Genomic DNA, 21,007 nt, shown 5'->3' with positions numbered 1-21,007 from the left:
AGATGAACTATTTCACTCCTCTCCTCCTGGAGTAGCAAGCAAGGGAATACAGGAAGTGTCCCAGGTCACAAAACAGGTCGGAGGGGCAGTGTCGGTGCTTAGAACTGAGCTGCAGGAAAGCAGTGGAGGGAGGGGAGAGGCTGCTGTAAAAGAGGACAAAGGCATCCAGCTTGTGTTCATTGGGGAGTAGAAGTGAAGCTCTGAAGGGACTTGAATGGATTGCAGTTCTTTGGGCCGAGGGGATGCACACAGACATGCAGCACCTGAGTTCTTCAGCAGCAGCTGGCTCCTCTCTGGAAAAGCTCCCCTGACAACTGTGCATTCTTCCCGTGATTTTACAGCTGCAGGAGGAGGAAGAAAAGCATCTTCAGTCTGAGCATCGTGTTGGGGACTTGAAGACTGCCTTGGATGACAAGGAAAGAGAAGCAAGAACTTCCTCCCAGAAACTGCAGGACCTCCCGTTGGCATCTTGCGAGACTAACATGACTGTAAAACAACTGGAAGAAGAGGCACAAGAGTAAGAGAGTAACCCAGTGAAGTGAGGGGTCTGTGGCTTTGGGGGACTGGGTGGAAACAAGGGGAGAGTCAGTGGGATTTTGAAGGACACTTCTGCTGTGGCTTCTGTTCCTTAGCACAGTTTGTCTGGCATTGGCTGTTCTGGGAATAAGAGCTGTATTTCTTCTTAAGCTTTGCAAGTGAGAACAGCGGATTGGAAGCCACTGTCCAGCAGCCAAGCGAGAGCGTTGAAGCCCTTCCGAGAGACCTGCAAGCCTCTGCCTCAGTAAGCTGGTCCTAAATGTCCCTTTCTGTGACTCTTGAGCCTAGTTGCCTATTTCTGTGGGGCAACTGTCAGATGAAGTTTTCCTGGAGAGCCTGGGGAGCTCAGTTTCTGCCTTCTCCTCAGCAGAGGCTGCTCAGAAAGCAGCCTGCTCCTTTCCCCAGCTGCTACAAAAGCCCCGAGGGTATTTGCTGTGCTGGACACTCGAGGAGATCTTAGATTCTAAATGAGGAGTTTCATCCTGAGCTCCAAGGGAGCCGGAAGTATTGCTCCCAGAAGTGTCTCCCAAATTCTTAAGTAGGTCCAAAGTTCCTTCTTTCTGTTGGGGAATCTTTCAAGTGTTTTCTAGGCTGGTTTCCAGTAGATGATAAATACAGTTGCCATGGCCACCCCCTTGAGAGGTTTGCCCAGAATTCACTGCCTTTAGATCATGCTGAGTTCCCTTTTCTTTTTTTTCTTGCTGTGTCCAGGGTGGTGAACTTTCCCAGCAGCTGGACATGGAGCCTGGAACAGGCATGCAGCCAGAGGCCCAAAAGCAGGCTTTGAGAGAAGAGCTGTCCAGTCTGCTTGGGAAGTGTGAAAAACTGGAGAAGAGCAAATGCCAGCTGCAAGAAGAGATGACAAAACTCCATCATCGACTGGAGACTTTGGGGCTGGATGGCAGCCAAACAGAACAATGGAAAAGAGAGGTGGCAGAACGAGCTGACCAGGAAATAAGTCCAAAGCTACAAGACGTCAGCCTCGTTTTGCCAGTAAGTGAATTTCTCCCCAGTGTCCACAGGCGCTACGTAAACTTCTCTTGTGGCCACGGTTTTGGGTATTTTTCTTTTGCCCTGTCTTCTGTGTGTTAGCTTCTGTCTCTGTTGAAGGCAGTGGCAGAAGGCAGTCTGGTTGGGCAGGAGTGCTGTCATGGGTTCTGCCTTGGTTGCTGCTGGGAGGGAGGAGGCAGAGCCGCCTCTCTGAGTAAGGCTGGGCCCTTGGAACTGGGTCTGTGCCATTTTGTGCTGGGCAGAGCTCTCTTTGTCTTGTGGTGGTTGAAGGTGCACTGTCTCCTTCAGGCACAGGCAGCCCACCAGGACACATCAGGACAAATCGCAGACAGTCATTGTGATTCCATGAGAATCCAGTTGGAAGAAAGAATTAGAGATCTGGAAAGTGAATTGGACAGGGTCAAAAACACCCAACAAGAGAGTGCTTCTCGGAAAGAAGCAACACAGGGACAAATGGAAATGTACAAGGAGCTGTATCTGGAGGAAGTGACAACCAGAAGATGCCTTGCCAAGAAACTGGAAAGGTAAGTCCAGGCTTTTTTGGAGTGGTAATAAGAGACTCCTTTTTCTTCCTGCATTTGCCTTCGAAATCATCTTCTACATCTGGCCAGCATTATTGCCCTCCATTGGCCAACAGGGGCTGATGGAGTTGCCAAGATGCTCTCCTTGATATTGGAAAAGTCGTGGCAGGCAGGGGAAGTCCCAGGTGAGGGGAAAAAGGGAACCCCACTGTCCCCATCTTTGAAAGGGGTAGAAAGGAGGGCCCTGGGAACTGCCAACCTGTCAGCCTGCCCTCTGTGCCTGGGAAGGCCATGGAAAAGATCCTTCTAGAAGCTCTGTCAAGGCACGTGGATGACAGGGAGGTGATTGGAAGCACCAGCACAGCTTCCCCAAGGGCAAGTCCTGCTTGACCGACCTGGTGGCCTTCTAAGATGGAGTGACTGCCTCAGTGGACAAGGGCTACCCATGTCATCTCCCTGCCATTCTGGAAAGCCTTTGACACAGTTCCCCACAACATCCTTCTCTCCAAAGTGGAGAGAGACAGACTGGATGTGTGGACTGTTAGATGGATAAGAAATTGGGTGAACAGTGCCATGCAGAGGTGGTGACCAATGGCTCAGAGTGCTGAGGGCCATCAGTGCCGAGTGGTGTCCCTCAGGGGTCTGGACTGGGCCCAGTGTTCTTTAATCTCTTCACTAATGATCCAGAGGAAGGGATGGAGTGTGCCCTCAGCAAATTTGCAGCTGACACCAAGCTGAGGGGTGTGTTTGACACAGCTGATGCCACCCAGAGGGCCCAGGACAAGCTGGAGAAGTGGGTCCATGGCAATCTGCTGATGGTTTAACAGGAGCCAGTGCAAGCTGCTGGCCGTGGCTCAGGGCAGCCCCTGTATCAGTGCAGGCTGGGGGATGAAGAGGGGCAGAGCAGCCCTGCCGAGAAGCCCTTGGGCTGGAGGAGAGGCCGGACATGAGCCGGCGATGTGCGCTCGCAGCCCAGAGAGCCAATTGTGTCCTGGGCTGCGTCCAAGGCAGCGTGGCCAGCGGGTGGAGGGAGGGCATTCTGCCTCTCTGCTCTGCCCTTGGGAGAGCCCAGCTGGAGGGCTGCATCCAGCTCTGGGCTCCTCAGCACAGCAAGGACCTCCAGCTGTTGGACTGAGCCCAGAGGAGGCCACCAAGGGGCTCAGAAAGATGGAGCACCTCTGCTAGGAGGAAAGGCTGGGACAATTGCAACCCTTCAGCCTGGAAAAGAGAAGGCTTTGGGGTGACCTACTGGTGGCCTTTTGGGGTGTGAAGGGAGCCCACAAGAAGGATGAAGAGAGTGCATTTAAAAGAGCCTGTAAGGGAGAGGACAAGGGGGAATGGCTTCAAAGGGAAAGAGAGGAGGTTTAGATTTGATCCTAGGAAGAAATTGGTTCCTGGGAGGGTGGTGAGGAACTGCAACAGGTTGCCCAGAGAAGCTGTGAATGCCCCATGGCTGGAAGTGTTCAAGGCCAGGTTGGATGGGGTTGTGAACAAGCTGGTCTGGTGGAAGGTGTCCCTGCCCACAGCAGGAGGCTTGGAACTGGATGATCTTTAAGGTCCCTGCCAAGCCAAGCCATTCTAGGCTTGGATGCTGTCTCTGCTGTTTCTGTGAGACTGTGGGGGAAAGGCTGGTTCTTCCTGTGTTTCATGGTTTTCTTCACTAATTTGCTGTGCAGGTTGGAAAAGCTTCTGAGGATAGACAGGAGGAAAGTCAGGGTTAATGAAAAGAAAGAAAGCCAGTCCCAGCTGGAAGAAATGAAGAGCAGATATTCTGAAAAGGTCAAGGAAGTTGATAGATTACGAACAGAGGTGAGCTGTGCTCTGGGTGGGGCTTTTTGGTTGTGGTGTTCCTTCTTTTGGAACCTGGGAGATGCTTTCTCTCTATTTCTTGTCACGTTGATGATTTTTTTATTTCCCTGGCTGCATTTTGGATGTGATGGGCTTTTCTTTATGCTCCTCCTGCTGTTCCAGTGGGAGATGACTCGAACTAATCCGGAGGTAGTTCTCCTTCTGGGGAAAGATGCAAATGTTAAGGGCAAAGCAGTAGGTGTAAGGGCTGATGGAGGCCAGGCTGTCCTGCAGAGGAGGGGCAAGCCAGGAGTGGCAGCCAGCCTGGCAGGGTGCGTGAGCTGAGGGGCCAGGGAGCCGTCCCACAGGCCCTGAGCAGGAAGAGCAGAACAGGTCCCCTGAGAGTGAGCGGGGTCAGCCAAGAGTGCAGATCCCCCGGCTGGGCCTGAGGGATGGGCAGGTCTGCCGTCCTGGCAGGACATCACGTGCATGGGCTGAGAGCAGTGGGGCCCAGCTCAGGCCTGGCTGCAGCTGGAGGGAGGCTGTGACAGCGTCCTCTGGGTGTGCCAGATGAATTGCTGCCCTGGCAGAGAGGGGAGGAACAGCGCTGTCACTGGCAGGGCACCATCAGCCCCTGAGCCCTGTCTCAGGCACGAGCTGAGCAGGAGGCACTTGAGGTTTGGCTTTTCTGCACAGTGTTGTTGCTGCCCAGGGCCCAAGGAGGACAGGGGCCTCCCAGGGGAAAATCTGTCCCTTCTTGCTCACGGGGAGCTGTTTCAGCCACACCTGTGGCGGGGAGCCAGAAGGACTGTTCCCAGCAGTGCTTTTGAGGCTGCTGTGCCTGTGCAGCAGTGGCACAGAACCTCTCATCCCTTCTCCGCTCGTCACTCGGATCCGTTGCTGAAGCGGCGTCTGTCAGAGTCACACTTGGGTTTGAAGGCATCCCTGTAGAATGGCTTCCTGCCTTTGCAGTGATTCCTTTGGAGTCCAGAAGCTTGGAGCATTTTTGCATGAGGAACTCCAAAAGGATGGGAACCTGAGGAATACTGTGACAAATGATGGGAAAGCTGTTCTTGCTGGAAAAGAAGAGCCTGGTTGCACTTTGTGTCTAGTCCTGAGCCAGCAGATGATGAATAAAGTCTCCCTGGGCACCTCCTTTTGGGGTTTTCCCAGAATTCACTGCCTTTACATCGTGCTGAGTTCCTTTTTTTTCTTTCTGTCTGCAGGTTGCTGAACTTTCCCAGCAGCTGGACAGGGAACGTGAACAGTGCACGCAGCTGGAAGCCAAAAACCAGGCTTTGCAAGAAGAGCTGTCTGCCCTGCGTGGGGAGTGCGAGAACCTGGCCATGGACAAATGCCAGCTGCAAGAAGAGCTGGCAAAACTGCAGCATCACTTGGAGACCAACGTGGTGGATCGCAGCCAACTAGAACAACATAAAAGAGAGGTGGAAGAACGAGCAGACCAGGAAATAAGGCAAAAACTCCAAGAAGTCAATGAGTTTTTGCAAGTAAGTGAATTTCTCCCCAGTTACCACAGGCGCTACATAAACTTCTCTTGTGGCCATGGTTTTGGTCTTTTTCTTTTGCTCCTGTATTCTGTGGGTTAGCTTCTGTCTTTGCTGAAGGCAGTGGCAGAAGGCAATCTGGTTGGGCAGGAGTGCTGTCATGGGTGTGGAATGTGCCGGCAGGTCCCTGAATCCAAAGGCTGCCCAAGGCAGATTCCCACTTTGCAGTGCTTGGGGGGACCTCTGTGGGCTGCTCTGCTTCTCACTGCTCATCCTTGGATGGGTTTGGCAACTTCCAGCTGGCATGGCCAGACCTACAGGTGCTTTGTCCTTGTAGGGGGGAAGGTGCTCAGAAAAGGAGTCCCTTAAATGACAGGGGTGTGGGTGAGGGGGTGGAGGTGGGGGATGCTCTTCTTGTCTTTGAAGAACCATTTTCCATGTGCCCTGTCCTACAGACACAGAGTCTCTTCATTAGTAGCTTTGAAGCAGAGTGCTAATTTGGGCTTCTTTGCCAATGCAAAGAATTCTTTGCCCTGGGAGCTCCTGGGTTCTGCCTTGGTTGCTGCTGGGAGTGAGGAGGCAGAGCCGCCTCTCTGAGTAAGGCTAGGCCCTTGGAACTGGGTCTGTGCCATTTTGTGCTGGGCAGAGCTCTCTTTTTCTTGTGGTGGTTGAAGGTGCACTGTCTCCTTCAGGCACAGGCAGCCCACCAGGACACCTTAGAAGAAATCAGAAGCAGTCATTTGGACTCACTGAAAAAGCAGATGGAAGACAGAATTAGAGATCTTGAACGTGCACTGGGAAGGAGAAAAAGCAACCAAGCAGAAAGACCTTTTCCAGAAGAATCCACCCAGGCAGAAGTGGACAAATACAAAGAGCTGTATCTGGTGGAAGCCAAAACCAGAAAAAGCCTCGCCAAGAAACTGGAAAGGTAAGTCCATGCTTTTTTGGACTGGGAATAACAAACTCGTTTTTCCTCATGCATTTTCCTTCTAAATTCCCTTTTCTACATCTGGCCAGCGTCATGTGGGAAAGCAGAACGTGGCATATTTGTGGGGAAAGTTCCTTGAGACCCTTCCCTTCATCAGACCTGTCTTCCCAGCAGTAACACCACAGCACCACCACTCTGGCATTACTGGTGTCTTCTCAAGTTGCTGTTGTTTTAGCAGGCAGTCTTTTTGCCAGTCTCTCATCTCCTCATCCTGTGTGTGACAGAAAAGATGAATCTTGTGCCCTTTGCTGTTTGAATAAGGAGAGGCCTCTCGCAGAAGAGAGTTGGATTCTGTGAATCCAAACTAAGAAGGCTCTTTCTTGGCTTCTGTTTTGGCAGCGGGTCTGAGGGTTGAGCTTTCCTTGAGAAGGCCAGGCTAGCCCAGAGTTCTTATGGAGGTGACACTCGCTGCTCCTTGTACTTGGTGTGATTTCTTAGGAACAGGCCCTGTGAACAAGCTCAGATCAAAGGATGTGCTGGTTTTGGATGCTCTTCATGCCCTTGGCTTTTAGAAGTCGAGTAGTAGCCAAGGCTGTGGAGGGTAACTTTGCGAAAGCCTTCCTGCCAAAGATGACTCTGTGTGTGCTTGTGAATGTTTCAGAGCTAATGAGAGACTTGCAGAGGCCAACACCAAGCTCCTTTGGGAGCGCCACAGAAGCAGATCTGCAGTCCCAAGCAGCGCTGTCAGCGGAGTTCTGGCTGCAAGTCCACTTCTGGATTCACCTGGCCTGGGACATCTTGGCATCAGTTTGGGGCTGAGCAGAAGCCTGGGTCTCAGAACAGCACCCAGACACCTGTGGTAAAGCTGAAGACAGGTATGTACGAATTTTCCAGAGTGGTCAGAGGCCAGAAAACATGGAAATGGAAGCAATGAGCTGTGGAACTCCATTCTTTGACAAGAGAAACTGTGGGAAAGAGCACTGTGGCGCAGGAACCTCCCACCTAAGTTCTACACTCTTAACTCTGTCAATGCTACATCTTAACTGTGTTTTCTGTATAATTCTGGGCACGACAGGAACGGGATGCAAAAATGGCTCGAGACCTTCAACGAGGTAATGTGTCATTATGTCAGGAGGGTTTTTAAGCAAAAAGGTGACTATTTCTAACTCTTGACAGCTCTCCAGCCATTTTTTCCAAGTTCCTGTGAGAAGTAGGTTTTGGGGGTTTTTCTGCCAGCCTTCCAGTTCAGACTGGAATGTGAAAACTTGCTGCTTCCCAAAATGTTGCGTCCAGTGTTATGCAGTTGCCTGGAAAAAGCCAAGTGCAAAGAAACACTTGGCTGAAGCTGAAGTTGCCCTTCACCAGAGTTGATCTCAAGCACAAACAGCAAAGCAGCCACGAGATCAGATTTTTAGAAGCTTCAGCCATCACTTCCCCTCCCGTGTACACCCATGGCATTCAGCACTAAACCAAACCATCCCCATTCTTTGCTGTTAGTTCTTGAGTTTTGCTCGGATTCTGTGATTCATGGCTTGTCTTGGTAGCTTAGGTGGTGCAGTCTTTCTTGGAATAAGCAAGAAGATCAGTGACAAAAGAGAATCTGTCTTTGGGAAAAGATTATTTGGTCCTTTTTTGGCAAATATCAGTTCAGTGCTTGCCATCCGTAGCATAAAACCTGCTGTAGAATTTGAGGCCAGGTGTCCAAAGAGGGCTGTCCAATGTGGTTTCAGAGCCAACAGGGGGACCACAGACATGGGGTTTGTTCTCAGACAACTGCAAGAGAAGTGCAGGGAACAGAACAAAGGTCTCTATGGAACCTTTGTTGAGCTCACCAAGGCTTTCCATCCTGTGAGCAGGAAAGGTCTGTGGCAGATTTTGGAACGTTTAGGTTGTCCCCCCAAGTTCCTTAAAATGATCATCTCGCTCCATGAGGATCAGCACGGCCAAGTCAGATATGGCAATGCACCCTCTGAGCCCTTTCTAATATCCAATGGTGTGAAACAAGGCAGCGTTCTTGCACCAACCCTGTTCACAATCTTTTTCAGCAGGATGCTCCAAAGGGCCACGGCAGACCTCGATGAAGAAGGTGGGATCTACATCCCATATCGTACCCATGGAAGCCTTTTCAACCTAAGGCGACTGAAGGCCCACACCAAGACCTTAAACCATCTTGTCCGGGAGCTGCTTTACGCTGACGCCGCCGCCCTCGTGGCTCACACAGTGGCAGCTCTGCAGCGTTTAACATCCTGCTGTGCTGAGGCTGCTGAGCTCTTTGGGCTGGGCGTCAGCTTGAAGAAGACACAAGTTCTCTATCAGACCGAGGAGGGGGCCTTTGCCCACGTGGACGATGACTGGAAATGCGACACCCATCCAGACCTTTCCCAATGCGCAGATGTTACCGCGTGGGAAGAAGACGTGACACCCCAAGAGCTCTACCCATGGGAAGAAGAAGTGAGTCAACAACGTTCCCAAGGGGGAGCCAGAAGACACCGAGAGCTCTACGAATTTGAAGGAGATGGGAGAGTCCGAGAACTTTCCCAGTGGCGGGATGGGAGACACCCAGAGCTGTACCAACGGGAAGAAACTGTGAGATGCCAGGAGCTGTACGAATGGGAAGAAGATGGTGTGAGATACCAGGAGCTGACCCGATGGGAAGAACATGCGACAGTGCAAGAGGTGTCCCAAAGGGAAGAAGAAGAGACCTATCAAGAACTGTCCCAATGGGGAGATGTGGCAGTCCCAGAGCTGTCCCAGTGGGAAGGTGAGAGATACCATGACCTGCCTCAGTGGGAAGAAGATGTGCAAGGGCATGGACCGTCCCAATGGAAAGACGAGAGAGACCCAGAGCTCTCCCAAGTGGGAGACAAGGCAGACAAGGAGCAATCTCAAGAAGAAGACTACAGTGCCCAAGAGCTGCCCCAAAGGGAAGACAGGAGTGAGAAAAAGCTGTCCCAGTGGGGAGATGATGTCGGTTACAGCACCTGGGACAAACCCTGGTGCCCACTGAACGCTGGGGACCCCCAGATTGTTCCCCAGGAGGGGTCCGGCTCTGCCAGCAGCGTGGGCACCGAGGTGCCAGCAGAGGCAGCCCGTGACCTGCCCAGTCCAGCTCCTGCCCCGGTGAGTGCCACGGACACCGAGCCAGCAGCTGCTGAGGAGGAGGAGCCCCAGGGGCCTCTGGCTCCTGTTGAGGAAGAGGCAGAAGTTTCTCCAGCCTTTGGAGAGCAGGTGCCATGGGCAGGGACACAGAACCAGGTCCCTGCCCCACGCAGCCCCTCAGAGGGCAGCAAGGCCCTGCTGGACACAGACCAGTCCATCACCCGTGAGATCCTGAGCGAGCCTGAGCTTGGGATCCAGGGATCTCACCAGGAGCCAGAGGACGAGAGAAACCTGGAACAAACCATGGATACAGACACGGTAAAAACAGTTCCAGCAGAAAGGACAGAGAGCCCAGTCCCTGCCCCGCAGAGCCCCTGCTCCCCCAGCAGCCCCTCACCTTCCCAGGTGAAAGCCCAGGCCCTCAGCGAGCAGGAGGAGGGAGCAGGAGGGGACTCAGTCCTGGCAGTGCAAGACACTGATGAGGGACCCTTCCCTGGGGAGGGCATAGGCTGGAAATACTATGTTGACCAAGACATTTCCCAGTGGGAAGATGAGGGAGACCAAGAGTTGTCCCAAGAAACATCAACATATACCAAGAAGTGTCCCAGGGGGAAGACTGCACTGAGCAGGAGCTGTCCCCTGGAGAAGTCAAGAGCTACCAGGAATTGTCTGACTGGGAAGAACACAGCGAGGAAGAGGAACCCCAAGGAGAAGTGAAGAGCTACCAAGAAGTGTCTGACTGGGAAGAAAACATCGAGCAGGTGTAGCACTAAATCTGATAAGAAACTTGTTTAAACATGTCTTAAACTGGCTCTTTGTGGTCTCTTTGCAAACATGTGTTTCTTCTTCCCCACACCCCCCCACAGCAACTGTTATCTCCCATGCAGGAATGTCCTGGGAAGGTGTCCTGAGGTGTTTCATTGGACCTTGTTCACCCCTTCCTGTGATTGGGTGTTCCTGTAAGCCCCTTGAGACTTCTAATTGGTTAACCTGTGATTCTCCCTAACCCTATAAATGTAACATCCCCAACAATAAACTCCCTCTTGCCTCCTCTCCACGCCGGTGTGCTGTCTCTGTACCAGCCATGGGACCACGTGGGTGCTGGGGGGAGGGGAGGGCACCTCTCCCCTCCAGGCTCAGGACCCGAAACCCCTGAAGAAACCCCTGGAGTTCCCTTTCCCCGTCCCTCCAGACGTCGGAATGGTTCTTCAGACGGAGGTGGAACTAGAACTGGGCTCCCCCACGTTGTGGGTGGGGAAAGGGATCCAGAAGCAGGAGCAGTCCCAAGGAGAAGAGAGTAGAGGCCAAGAAGTGTCTGACTGGGAAGAATACGGCGAGGAAGAGCTGTCCCATGGAGTGAAGAGCTACCAAGAAGTGTCCGACTGGGAAGACTACACACCCTCCTGGCTGTCCCGATGGGAAGATGACAGCGACAGAGAGCTGGCACTGGCGGACTGGGAACACATGAGCGTCCCCAGCTTGGGGTCAAGCCCTTGCTCCCGGAGGAGGATGAGTGGGAAGAATTGAGCGTGTTGGAGCTGTCCCAAGGAAGGACAAGGCACAGAAGACAGACTGAGAATTCTTGCAGCAGAGGGGCTCCCAGTGCCCGTCCCTCGCCAGGCATGGGCTGAGCGCCGGGCACCCGCCCCGTGCACACAAGTGCCGCTCTGCACCTCACCTCCCCAGCTGGAAGCCCTGTCCCCCAGAGGGACTGAAGCTTCTCCTGCCTTCGACCAGCAGGTGCCATGGGCAGGGACACAGAGCCAGGTCCCTGCCCCACGCAGCCCCTGCTGCCCCCCCAGCCCCTCGCCTCCCCAGCTGGAGGCCCAGGCCCTCAGCAGGCAGCTGCCTGTCCCCACCAAACGTCTCTCCCGCTAAAGGCGGGCACTCGGGGCTCTGCGCAGGCTGTTCCACTCCTGCACGGCGGGACAGCCCCAGGATTAGGCCCCGCTCCAGCGCCAGGCGGGCCCGGACACCTCTGCAGTGCTTCCAACACAGACACTGACACCACCACCCACCTGAGACACTGACTCCAATGCCTGACTGCTCCTGCAGGGAATGAACAAGACAGGACTTTTGCTCCCAGAAACTCCCTGCAGGATAACAACATACACGATTTTTGCCAAACAAACAAAATATGCCTTAAGTCAATTAACTACTTTAATTAATTAATTAGGCTAGTTAGATAATTAAGTAATTTAATTAATAATTATTATAACATGTAGTTATAATATTTAGATAGACTATTGTAGATTTACTTCGAAGATAGAGTTACATAAGATAGATATACTATATTTACATATTATAATAATTACTATATTTATAGGGCACATAGATAGATGTTTACAGTTAGACTAGAGGAATTAGAGACAAGACAAGACATAAGATTAGGAAGATTTCCTGTAGTTTCCATTTAAGTACCCATTCCCTCTACCTATCTCTTTAACTCACATTTATTGTTAAATAAAATCTGTGTTAAATAAAATCTGCATTAAATAAAATCCGCCTGTTTTGGGCAAATGGTCTCATTTACACCTTAACTCGGGCTGAGGCATCTCTGCCTTACCGGATCAGAACACCTGGGCAGGGACACCTTCCCCCACACCAGCTGGCTCCAACCCCGTCCAACCCGGCCTTGGACACTTCCCACGGTGGGGCAGCCACAGCTTCTCTGGGCAACCTGGCCCAGGGCCTCACCTCCCTCCCAGGGAACAATTTCTCCCCAAAAGTCTCATCTCCCAGAGGTCACTCCCTGGGGCCAGGCTGCAGTGTGTTCCTCCCCAGCACTGCCTGCCTGCAACAGCCTGGGCCGACACAGGAGGGCTTCCCCTCGCCCACCCCCACCTAAGGCAGCAGCTGCTCTGGGCTGTTCCTCACAGATCCCTGTGCCATCAGCTGCAAAGCTCTCAGCAAGGCTGTCCTAAAGGAAGCTGCCCTGGGAAAGCCAACGTGCTGCAGCTCCAACGGGAAAAGAATCCCAGAATCAGGAAGGTTGCAAAAGAGCTCCAAGATCATCGAGTCCAACCTGGGACCTCTCCCTGAATCCCTGTAACCAAGCCCCGGCACTGGGCTCTGCGTGTGGCACCGGAGAGGCGAGGGGCCCTGTAACACCCCTGTAAGTAATCCTTGTTATTTTAGTTGTATCACAGATCAAAACGTGCCTACCCTCCATTTATCATTAATAATTCCCGTGGGCAGAAGAGCCAAACTGGGCCTCCCAGGGAAGCAGAAGCTGGGAGGATGATGCAGGACACAGTGAATGAAGGAAACTGTGAAATGCAGAAATCCTCAGGGGAGGGCTGATTGCTTGGATCATCTCTGCAGCAATCCCGGCAGCTGCCGCAGCCACGGCTCCTGCTGCACTGGCCAGTCAGTGCAGGCCATGCCTGCAGGGCCAGTGTATGGGCACTGTGGCAGCACCAGGAGCAGGGGTTCAGAATCTGCCTGGTTTCAATATTCCAAGTCCTCTGGAAGCACATGGGACAAGCCCCAAGACAAGGAGCCCGGGTCCTGGCCCTCTTGGCCGTGAACTCTGCGTGTCCAAACAGAACAGGGGCAGAGGTGGGACCAAGAGGAGTCACTCTGCACCTGCCCTGAGTTCATGGGAATGCAAAGGGAGGATGGACCTTGGCTGAGTGCTTGGAGAGACAGAAGGTTGTTTCTCCAAGTGCAAATGCTCTTGAACCAGCCTCCATGACCAGCCTGTGTTTTTCTCTGGTGGCTGAACAGCCAGCACATGAGGGGAGGGGAATGTGTGGGATCAGGGCACTGCTTTGGGGCCATGCTGGGAATTCTGATGGACTAAAAGACAAACACTGAGTGCTGCTCACAGGAGAAGAGGAATAAAAGGGGACACAGAAAAGTGTCGGCAAACAAGTCCTGAAATGGAACTCTGTGTGTGCAGCCTCATTTTATCCTTCAACAACCAAAGGAAAGGGGGTAAAAAGTGGGGGTTGGGAGCCCAAAACTGGTCAGGAGGAAAACGGGGATTGAGGGGACAATGGGAAAGTGGAAGGAACAGGGAGAAGGGTGGAAAAGGGAGGGTGGGCTGGTGGGTCCAACGGTCCCATGGGGGTCTTTGGGCACAGGGGGGTTGGCACAGGGGGGTGGCCCCCCTGAGCTCCCAACTTCCTGTGGGGTGCTGGGGGCTGCTGGATCCAATCTCAGCCTTGCATCATACCAACAGTTTCAGTTTAGAGGAATTACAGAGCTGTGACTGAACCACTTTTGTCCCCCAGCTTTTAATGATGGCAAATCAGAACTATTGATAGAAATGAACTTATTTAGGGTTACAAATGATCAGACAGAAGATCTTCATCAGAATTATTTACTGCACAATACAAACACTAAAACTACCAGGAGTACAGGGTAAGATAGGACAGTGCTCTACACTAAAGCAATTGTTGAAGCCATTCTACTCAAGCTGGCACAAAAGCAATAATTCTTAATTAGAGATGGATGGAACTCCCCCAGACCAACGCTGGTGGGGAGATCTCTGCTCTCAACCTCCAGCAGTGACCTTGGGGCGTCCCCAGCCATGGCAGGAATCTCCATACACAACCCCCAGGAAGGGTTCTGTTGGAAGAAGCTGCCCCTGGGAAAGGGGACTGGCCCTTTGTGGTCGAAAGGGATGGACTGACAGTCACTGCACTCCAGGGGTTGCCTCCCCATCAGGGGGTTCATTCGGGGTGGAAGCAGCGGCCGAAGCTCTTCCTGCAGTCGGGGCACTCGCAGGGTTCCCCTTACTGGTGGGTCCGTTGGTGTTTGGTCAAGGTAGAGCTCTGGGTGAAGCTCTTCCCACACTCCCCACACTTGTAGGGCCTCTCCCCGCTGTGGATGCGCCGGTGCCTGACGAGGGTGCAGTTCCGGTTAAAGCCCTTCCCGCAGTCGGTGCAGTGGAAGGGCCTCTCATCCGTGTGTGTCCGCTGGTGGATGATGAGGATGCAGTTCCGCTTAAAGCCCTTCCCGCAGTCGGTGCAGCGGAAGGGCCTCTCATCTGTGTGCGTTCGCTCATGCAGGAGGAGATTGGAGCTGGTCTTAAACCTCTTCCCACATTCCGAGCACCTGTAGGGTCGTTCCCCAGTGTGGATAAGATGGTGGGTGCGGGGGCTGGAGCTGTAGGGCCTCTCCCTGCTGTGGATGCGCTGGTGGGTGACGAGGGTGGAGTTCCGGTTGAAGCCCTTCCCGCAGTCGCTGCAGTGGAAGGGCCTCTCATCCGTGTGTGTCCGCTGGTGGATCATGAGGTGGGAGTTCCGCTTAAAGCCCTTCCCGCAGTCGGTGCAGCGGAAGGGCCTCTCATCCGTGTGTGTCTGCTCATGCCTGAGGAGATTCCCACTGCACTGAAACCTCTTCCCACATTCCCCACACGTGTAGGGCCGTTCCCCAGTGTGGGTGCGCTGGTGTCGGATCAGGGTGGAGCTCTGCTTGAAGCTCTTCCCACATTCCCTACATGTGTAGGGCCGTTCCCCAGTGTGAATGTGCTGGTGTTGGATCAGGTTGGAGCTGTCCCTGAAGCTCTTCCCACATTCCCTACACGTGTAGGGCCGTTCCCCAGTGTGAATGTGCTGGTGGGCAAGGAGTTGGGTGCTCTTCCTGAAGCTCTTCCCACATTCCAAGCACCTGAAGGGCTTCTCCCTGCTGGGAGGCTGCTCAGGGACCACCAGGTCAGAGTTCCCCCTCAAGCTCCAGCCGCCTTCCCGGCACAGGCTGGCTCTTTCCTCCTCAGAGCACCCTGGGCTGGCTTTGGAGCCCCTCCTGCGGGGGGATCTCCGGCCCTTTTCCTTCCCGCTGCCTTCCTGCGCCGGGGAGCCCTTCAAAACGGCCTCTCCCACCAGGCTCTGCCAGGGGGATTTGTCCTCCGGGCTCTCCGTCCTCAGCTCGGGGCCTGGGGCAGGAAGCAACGAGGACAGGGAGGGGATTTGCCTCCGGCCCACAGGGAAGGCCAAGGACATCCCCCCAACTCCGGCCCCGGCAGGACGGCGGCGCCAGCGGGGTTGTCCTGCAGCCGGGGCCATGCTGGGCTGACAGAGCCAGCACAACACCCGCCCAAAGGGACACTGACTGCCTCCTCACCTGCCTGGGGGGCCCAAGGCATCTTCCTCTTCCTCGCAGCCTCCTCCATCTGCCCAAGCTTTGGGAAGGACAAATCCTGATGGGGGGAAAACAAGGGCTGAGCGCGTTGGCTTGGGGGTTCCTCCTGCCCAAGTCCATCTCTAGAACTCACCGGGCATCCTGTGACCATAAAAACCTCCCAAACACCAAGATTCAGCCCAGAAAAACCCAAACCACCCAGATTCAGGCAAAAACCCCCTCAGAAATAGCAAGAAGAGCCCCACACCCTCAAACTGCAAAAACTTGAGATTCAGATGAAATATACTCCAAAAATATGAAGATTAGCCAAAAAAAATCTCTCCCAGAAGTTCCTCCTGCCTGGTCTCTCCCCTCTGGGGTTGGAGGGTCTGCCCTGTCTGGGATGTTTGGGGTCCCCCTTAGGGATGCTGGCAGTGTTGGGGGTCCCAAGGGTCCCTTCTCTGACTCTCGCCTTCGAGGGGTCACGTTCCCAGACATTCCCCCTTTCCAGGTTCTCCACTCTGTTGTCCCAGGGATCCCAGGGGTCCCCACTGTCCAGGCTTCCCCTTCTCCACGCCCCCCGTTTCAGGCTCCTGAGGGTCCCGGGGCTCCTCCCTCTCCGTGCTCCCCCCTCCAGGCTGCCGGGGGTCCCCCAGCTCCGGCATCTCCCCGCTCCGCCCTCCACACTCGGCAGCTCCCGGGCTCCACACCCACCCCCAGCACTCCTGGGGGGCCCCAAACCCGCTGTGTCCCCCCCATCAGCACCAGGCTGACAATGGAGCCGGCGGGGCCTGACCCAGCAACACCAACCCCCATCGTGGGGGGGACCCGCATCCCCCACCCACCACCAGGGCTCTGACCCCAACCCAGCCCGGCCCCCAAAAAACACCTCCCACCCACCCCCAACAGCCCCCAAGGGCACAGCCCTGCACAAGGGCCGGCTGTGCCCCAGGCACCCAAACAGCCCCACGGGCGGGGGGACACCAGAGGCTGCCCCAGGGCAACGAGAGCAGGGAGCAGATCGGGCCCCCTGACACGTGGGCGGGCTCTGGGCTCAGCCTGACCAGGGGCAATTTGGCACCAACAGCAGGGCCCTGAACGCTGGCTCGGCACAGGGGGCCCGAGCTCCCCCCTCTCCAGCTCTCGGGGCTCTCACAGCTCCCCCCTCTCTCCAGCCTCCCCTACTCTCCAGGGATCAAGGCACGGGGACACCGAGGCACCCCCACAGCAACCCCAGTCCCGCTCCCTCCCCTCCCCTCAGCCCCCCTCTCCCACCCCTTCCCCATCGGCCCCCCAAACCCCGCTCCCCCAGCTCCCTTTGGGGGTGACCCACCGCCCCTCGCGCTCCCTTTGGGGGTCCCACCCGCTCTTTTCGCTCCTCTCCCCCCTTTCCCATCGTGGCCGCTCCGCTCACCCCACAGCGGCAGGAAGGGCAGGGACGGGGTGGAGCAGCAACAGCAACAGCAGGAGAACAATCGCCCCCCATCCCACGGGTGCCCGGGAAGGGGGAAATCGTCCCAAATATCCTGGGGGGGAGCGTGGGGGGTCTTGACATACTCAGGCTGCCAGCACAGATTTCCCTGCAAAGTCTGCAGGGAGTCAAGCTCTGCAGAGGAGACTGTGTCCCATGGATGGGATTGCAGAGGCTCCCTCAGGTCCTCAGCAGGAATCACCAACCAGGAATAGACACAAAAGGCCCCCACGAAGTTTTTTGGGGGAGTGTCCTGTAGGGAGGGGACAGTGTCACCCCACCAGGGCAGGGCTGGCAAGTGGGAGGCTGCTCCAGGGCTCTGCAAGAGGCCTCGTGCTCTGCTCGGCCCCAGCACTGGCTGGTCCCAACAGCCCCGGCTGCCCCCGGCCCTGGGCAGCTCTGCTGCCACAGGCTGTGCCCTCACCGTGGCCCTGCAATGGCCCTGCCTGTCCCTCCCCCGTGGCCCTGCCCGTGGCCCTGTCCCTTGGCTCTCTCTCTGCCAGCTCAGTGTGGGGCACACGGGCTGGGGGTCCCTCCCAAGCCCCCCGGGCAGCCGGCGTTGGCTGGGGGGATGTGAGGGCTGGGCCTGCTCAGCACAGCCCCGGCCTCGTGCCCAGCGCCTCTTTCCTGCCCCACACAAGACCTTCCCGGCCCCCCCAGGGCTCCCCTGCTGCTGCCTCTGCTCCTGGCCCTGCCTTTGCTGCTCCCTTGGCCGGGGCAGCGGCTGCAGGGGGGGGATGGCAGCAGCTTCAGCTCCACGGCACTTCCTGGGGGGAGCTCAGCCCGGGGGGACGGGCAGGGACCTGATGGGGATGGACAGGGGCCCAGCAGGGACAGACAGGGCCTGCAGGGGAAGGCACAGGGACAACCTGGACCCCCACACTGCCAGGGCTGTCTCTGCTCCTCCTTGCAGGCTCCGTGGCCAGGCACAGTTGGTGTTCCTGGGTGCCCACCATCTCAGCACTTGCAGCCGCTCAAATCAGCGCCCGCAGCTCTGCAGCAAAGCCCCAGCTCACCTGGCACACAGGGGATGGACACAGCACCTGCTCGGGGATGGGCAAACACAGCTTTGTGCCTTCCCCACCACGGGGCTCTCCTTCCTCAGCAGCACCTCTGCCTTGCACTTATTCTCAGCCTCACCTCTGGGCCTGGGCTCAAGGACAGGAACCTGCAGGGAGGGGACATCATGTGCAAGCTGAGGGCTGCCTGCTTGCACTGGGCTGGGGGCTTCTTTCTCCTTCTACAACCAGCCCAGAACTTGTCCTGCTTTGCTAACACCACACATTTACAGACTAACCTTGGAGATAGATATGGACAGACATCTCTATCACCCTGGGGATGGAGCCTCAAGCATGTGCTGCCATAGGAATGGCAATCAGAGAATCACAGAATCAGCCGGGTTGGAAAAGACCTCCGAGATCATCAAGTCCAGCCCTGGATCCAACCTTGCTGTGCTTCCCAGACCATGGCACTGAGGCCACATCCACTCTCACCTTCAACACCTCCAGGGACAGGGACTCCACCCCCTCCCTGCCCAGCCCATTCCAAGGCCTGATTACTCTCTTGGCAAAAAATTGCTTCCCAATATCCAACCTAAACCTCCCCTGGCACAGCTCCAGACCCAGCCCTCTTGTCCTACTGCTGCTTCCTGGCACAACAGCCCCACCCCCACCTGGCTCCAACCTCCTGGCAGGGACTTGCAGAGAGTCAGGAGGTCTCCCCTGAGCCTCCTCTTCTCCAGCCTCAACACCCCCAGCTCCTCAGCCTCTCCTCACACCACTTGTGCTCCACTCCCTTCCCCAGCCTCGCTGCTCTTCTCTGCTCCTGCTCCAGCCCCTCCAGGGCCTTCCTCAACTCAGGGGCCCAGAGCTGGACACAGCACTCCAGGGGTGGCCTCACCAGCGCTCACTCCAGCCCAACAATCCCTTCCCTGCTCCTGCTGCCACACTCTTCCTCACACATTGGCCACACTTCCTCACTCCATTGGCCCTCTTGGCCCCCTGGCCACACTCTGCCTCCTGTTCAGCTTCCTGTCCATCCCCACTCCCAGCTCCCTTTCTGCCTGCCTGCTCTCCAGACACTCTGGCCCCAGCCCGGGGGGCTGACGGGGCTTCTTGTGGCCAAAGGGCAGGACCCGGCCCTTGGCCTGCTGGAACCTCATCCCCTTGCAATCAGCCCATGGATCCAGCTGGGCCAGGTCCCTCTGCAGAGCCCTCCTGCCTTCCAGCACATCAACACACCCCAGCTTGGGGTCACCTGCACATTTGCTGATGAAATGCCTGGTTCTGCAGCAGCTGCAGATGCTCAAGGGGCAGCAGGAACAAGTCAGGGGCCTGGGGGGGCCTGGGGGGATTTGGGGTGCGGGAGGGTCCTGGGGGAGCTGGGGAGGGGCTTTGGGGATTGGGGGTACAAACCAGTACAGACCAGTACAGACCAGTACCTCCTCACTGCTCCCCAGATCTCTCCTGGAGCTGGGCCACATTGTTGTGGGACACCTGAGCCCCCCCCAGTGCCCTCCCAGTACAGCCCAGTGCCCCCAGTACAGCCACTGTGCTCCTGCTGCCGGGTGATCCCTTTTTGAGGAGGTTGGAAGGGATTTGAAGGGGGGCTGGGGGAGATTTGAAGGGATCCGGGGGGATGGTTGGATGGGGATTTGGGGGGTTTTGGGGGTCTTTGATTGCATTTGGGGGAGCTAAAATGGGTTTTGGGGGCATTGGGGCATCAAAGGGATCTGTGGGGGGAGAGGATTAAAGGGAAAATGGAGGTTAGGGGACATTTGGGGGGGCTTAATGGGGCCTGTGGGGGAGAGGAGGGGCTGCACCACAAGCAGGTGATCCCTGATGTCCCGAAGACCCTCTTGGTGTCCCCAGTTCCCCCCCTGACACCCCCAATTCCACTGTCCCCAAACCCCATTCCTGATGTCCCCAACGCTCCATCTCATCCCCCTGGACCCTCTGACACCAAACTCATCCCCCCTCCCCGCCACACTCACAGAAAGGCCAAGGGCATCTGGGGACACACTGGGGACAGCTGGGGGGCTTTGGGGGGCACTGGGGGATTACTGGGGGATACTGGGACACACTGGGGGAACCAGGGGGCACTGGGAGGGACTGGGGTGTTACTGAGGGACACTGGGAGGGCACTGGGAGGGACTGGAGGTGAACTGGGGCACACTGGGGGGCACTGGCAGAGAACTGGGGAGTTACTGGGAGATTACCAGGACACACGGGGGGACACTGGGAGGTTACTGGGCCATACTGGGGGTTACTGGGTGCTCACTGCAGGATCACTGGGCCATACTGGGGGGCAGTGGGAGGTCACTGGGACACACTGGCTGGTCACTGAGGGGGTTACTGGGCCATACTGAGGGTCACTGGGAGGTCACTGGGATATACTGGGGGCACTGGGATCCCCTTACCCAGATGTGGTACATCTCCCCCCCAGATTTTGGGGGGCATCCCTAGGACCCCTCCCCTGGGAGCTGGGGGACCCCCTGAACCCACTGCTGGGCTTTAGGGGATCCCCTAAAATCCCCTCAAAACCCCTGAAATCCCCCCCTCGACCCATCGAAACCTCCTCAAGGACCCCTCATCCCTCCCCAGCACCCTCTAAACCCTCTCAGTGACCTGCAAAACCCACTTGAGACTCCCCAAGCCCATTCAGGGACCCCCAATCCCCCTCACGGACCCTCAAAACCGCCTGGGACCCATTAAACCCCCTAGAGACCCCAAAACTGCCTCGAAGGTCCCCGCAAAGCCCCCCAGGAACCCCAAACCTCCTCACAGACCCCCAAAGCCCACCTGGGACCCCCCAAATCTCCTCAGAAACCAAAACCCCCATCAGAGCCCCCCAAACCCCTTCAGGGACCTTCAACCTCCCCCCTGAGTCCCCTCAGGACACCGAACCCCCTCAGGGACCCCTCAAAACGTTCCCGGGAACCCCCGAACCCCCCCGCTAAGCCCTCCCGAGCCCTCCGGCCCTCCCACCCACAGCCGCGCTCCCCGCAGCCCCGAGGGGATGCCCAGACCCCGCTCTCGCCGCCCCCCGCCAGCTCTCACAGCGAAGTGCAGCGACCGGC

The 21,007-nt window shown here is 56.2% G+C and overlaps 3 protein-coding genes across 5 annotated transcripts in view; 2 read left to right on the top strand and 1 right to left on the bottom strand.

Moving 5' to 3' along the window:
- The window catches only part of LOC135406004 (zinc finger protein 91-like), a 369,522-nt gene extending 353,726 nt beyond the window's left edge, over positions 1–15,796 (bottom strand). Inside the window, exons 1-2 of the mRNA XM_064640514.1 lie at positions 15,462–15,796; positions 14,136–15,273 (exon numbers count right to left, since the gene is read on the bottom strand). Of these exons, the coding sequence (XP_064496584.1) occupies positions 14,136–15,273; positions 15,462–15,630 (1,307 nt within the window). The 5' untranslated portion in view covers positions 15,631–15,796. The remainder of the gene's footprint in view (positions 1–14,135; positions 15,274–15,461) is intronic.
- LOC135406027 (ankyrin repeat domain-containing protein 26-like) lies at positions 1,273–8,425 on the top strand. Of its 3 annotated transcripts, none has more exons than XM_064640554.1 (7): positions 1,273–1,512; positions 1,837–2,072; positions 3,746–3,878; positions 5,084–5,365; positions 6,055–6,290; positions 6,952–7,165; positions 8,339–8,425. In XM_064640554.1, the coding sequence occupies exons 1-6, from the start codon at positions 1,276–1,278 to the stop codon at positions 7,151–7,153; spliced, it is 1,326 nt and encodes a 441-aa protein (XP_064496624.1). In that variant the 5' UTR covers positions 1,273–1,275; the 3' UTR covers positions 7,154–7,165; positions 8,339–8,425. The 3 variants fall into 3 exon arrangements, with proteins under 3 accessions (XP_064496624.1, XP_064496622.1, XP_064496623.1); XM_064640552.1 differs by having other exon boundaries at positions 1,273–1,530; XM_064640553.1 differs by having other exon boundaries at positions 1,273–1,530; positions 8,336–8,412.
- LOC135406010 (uncharacterized) lies at positions 8,340–10,892 on the top strand. The gene is made up of 2 exons (XM_064640527.1): positions 8,340–10,150; positions 10,665–10,892. Exon 1 carries the CDS (start codon positions 8,340–8,342, stop codon positions 10,104–10,106), a length of 1,767 nt encoding a protein of 588 aa, XP_064496597.1. The 3' UTR covers positions 10,107–10,150; positions 10,665–10,892.
- Positions 15,797–21,007: the final 5,211 nt, after the last annotated feature.

Source organism: Pseudopipra pipra, chromosome W, assembly GCF_036250125.1.
Source record: "Pseudopipra pipra isolate bDixPip1 chromosome W, bDixPip1.hap1, whole genome shotgun sequence".
Classification (NCBI taxonomy): domain Eukaryota; kingdom Metazoa; phylum Chordata; class Aves; order Passeriformes; family Pipridae; genus Pseudopipra; species Pseudopipra pipra.
The sequence above is the reverse complement of the archived record's forward strand: the minus strand, read 5'-3'. Positions and strand labels throughout refer to the sequence as shown.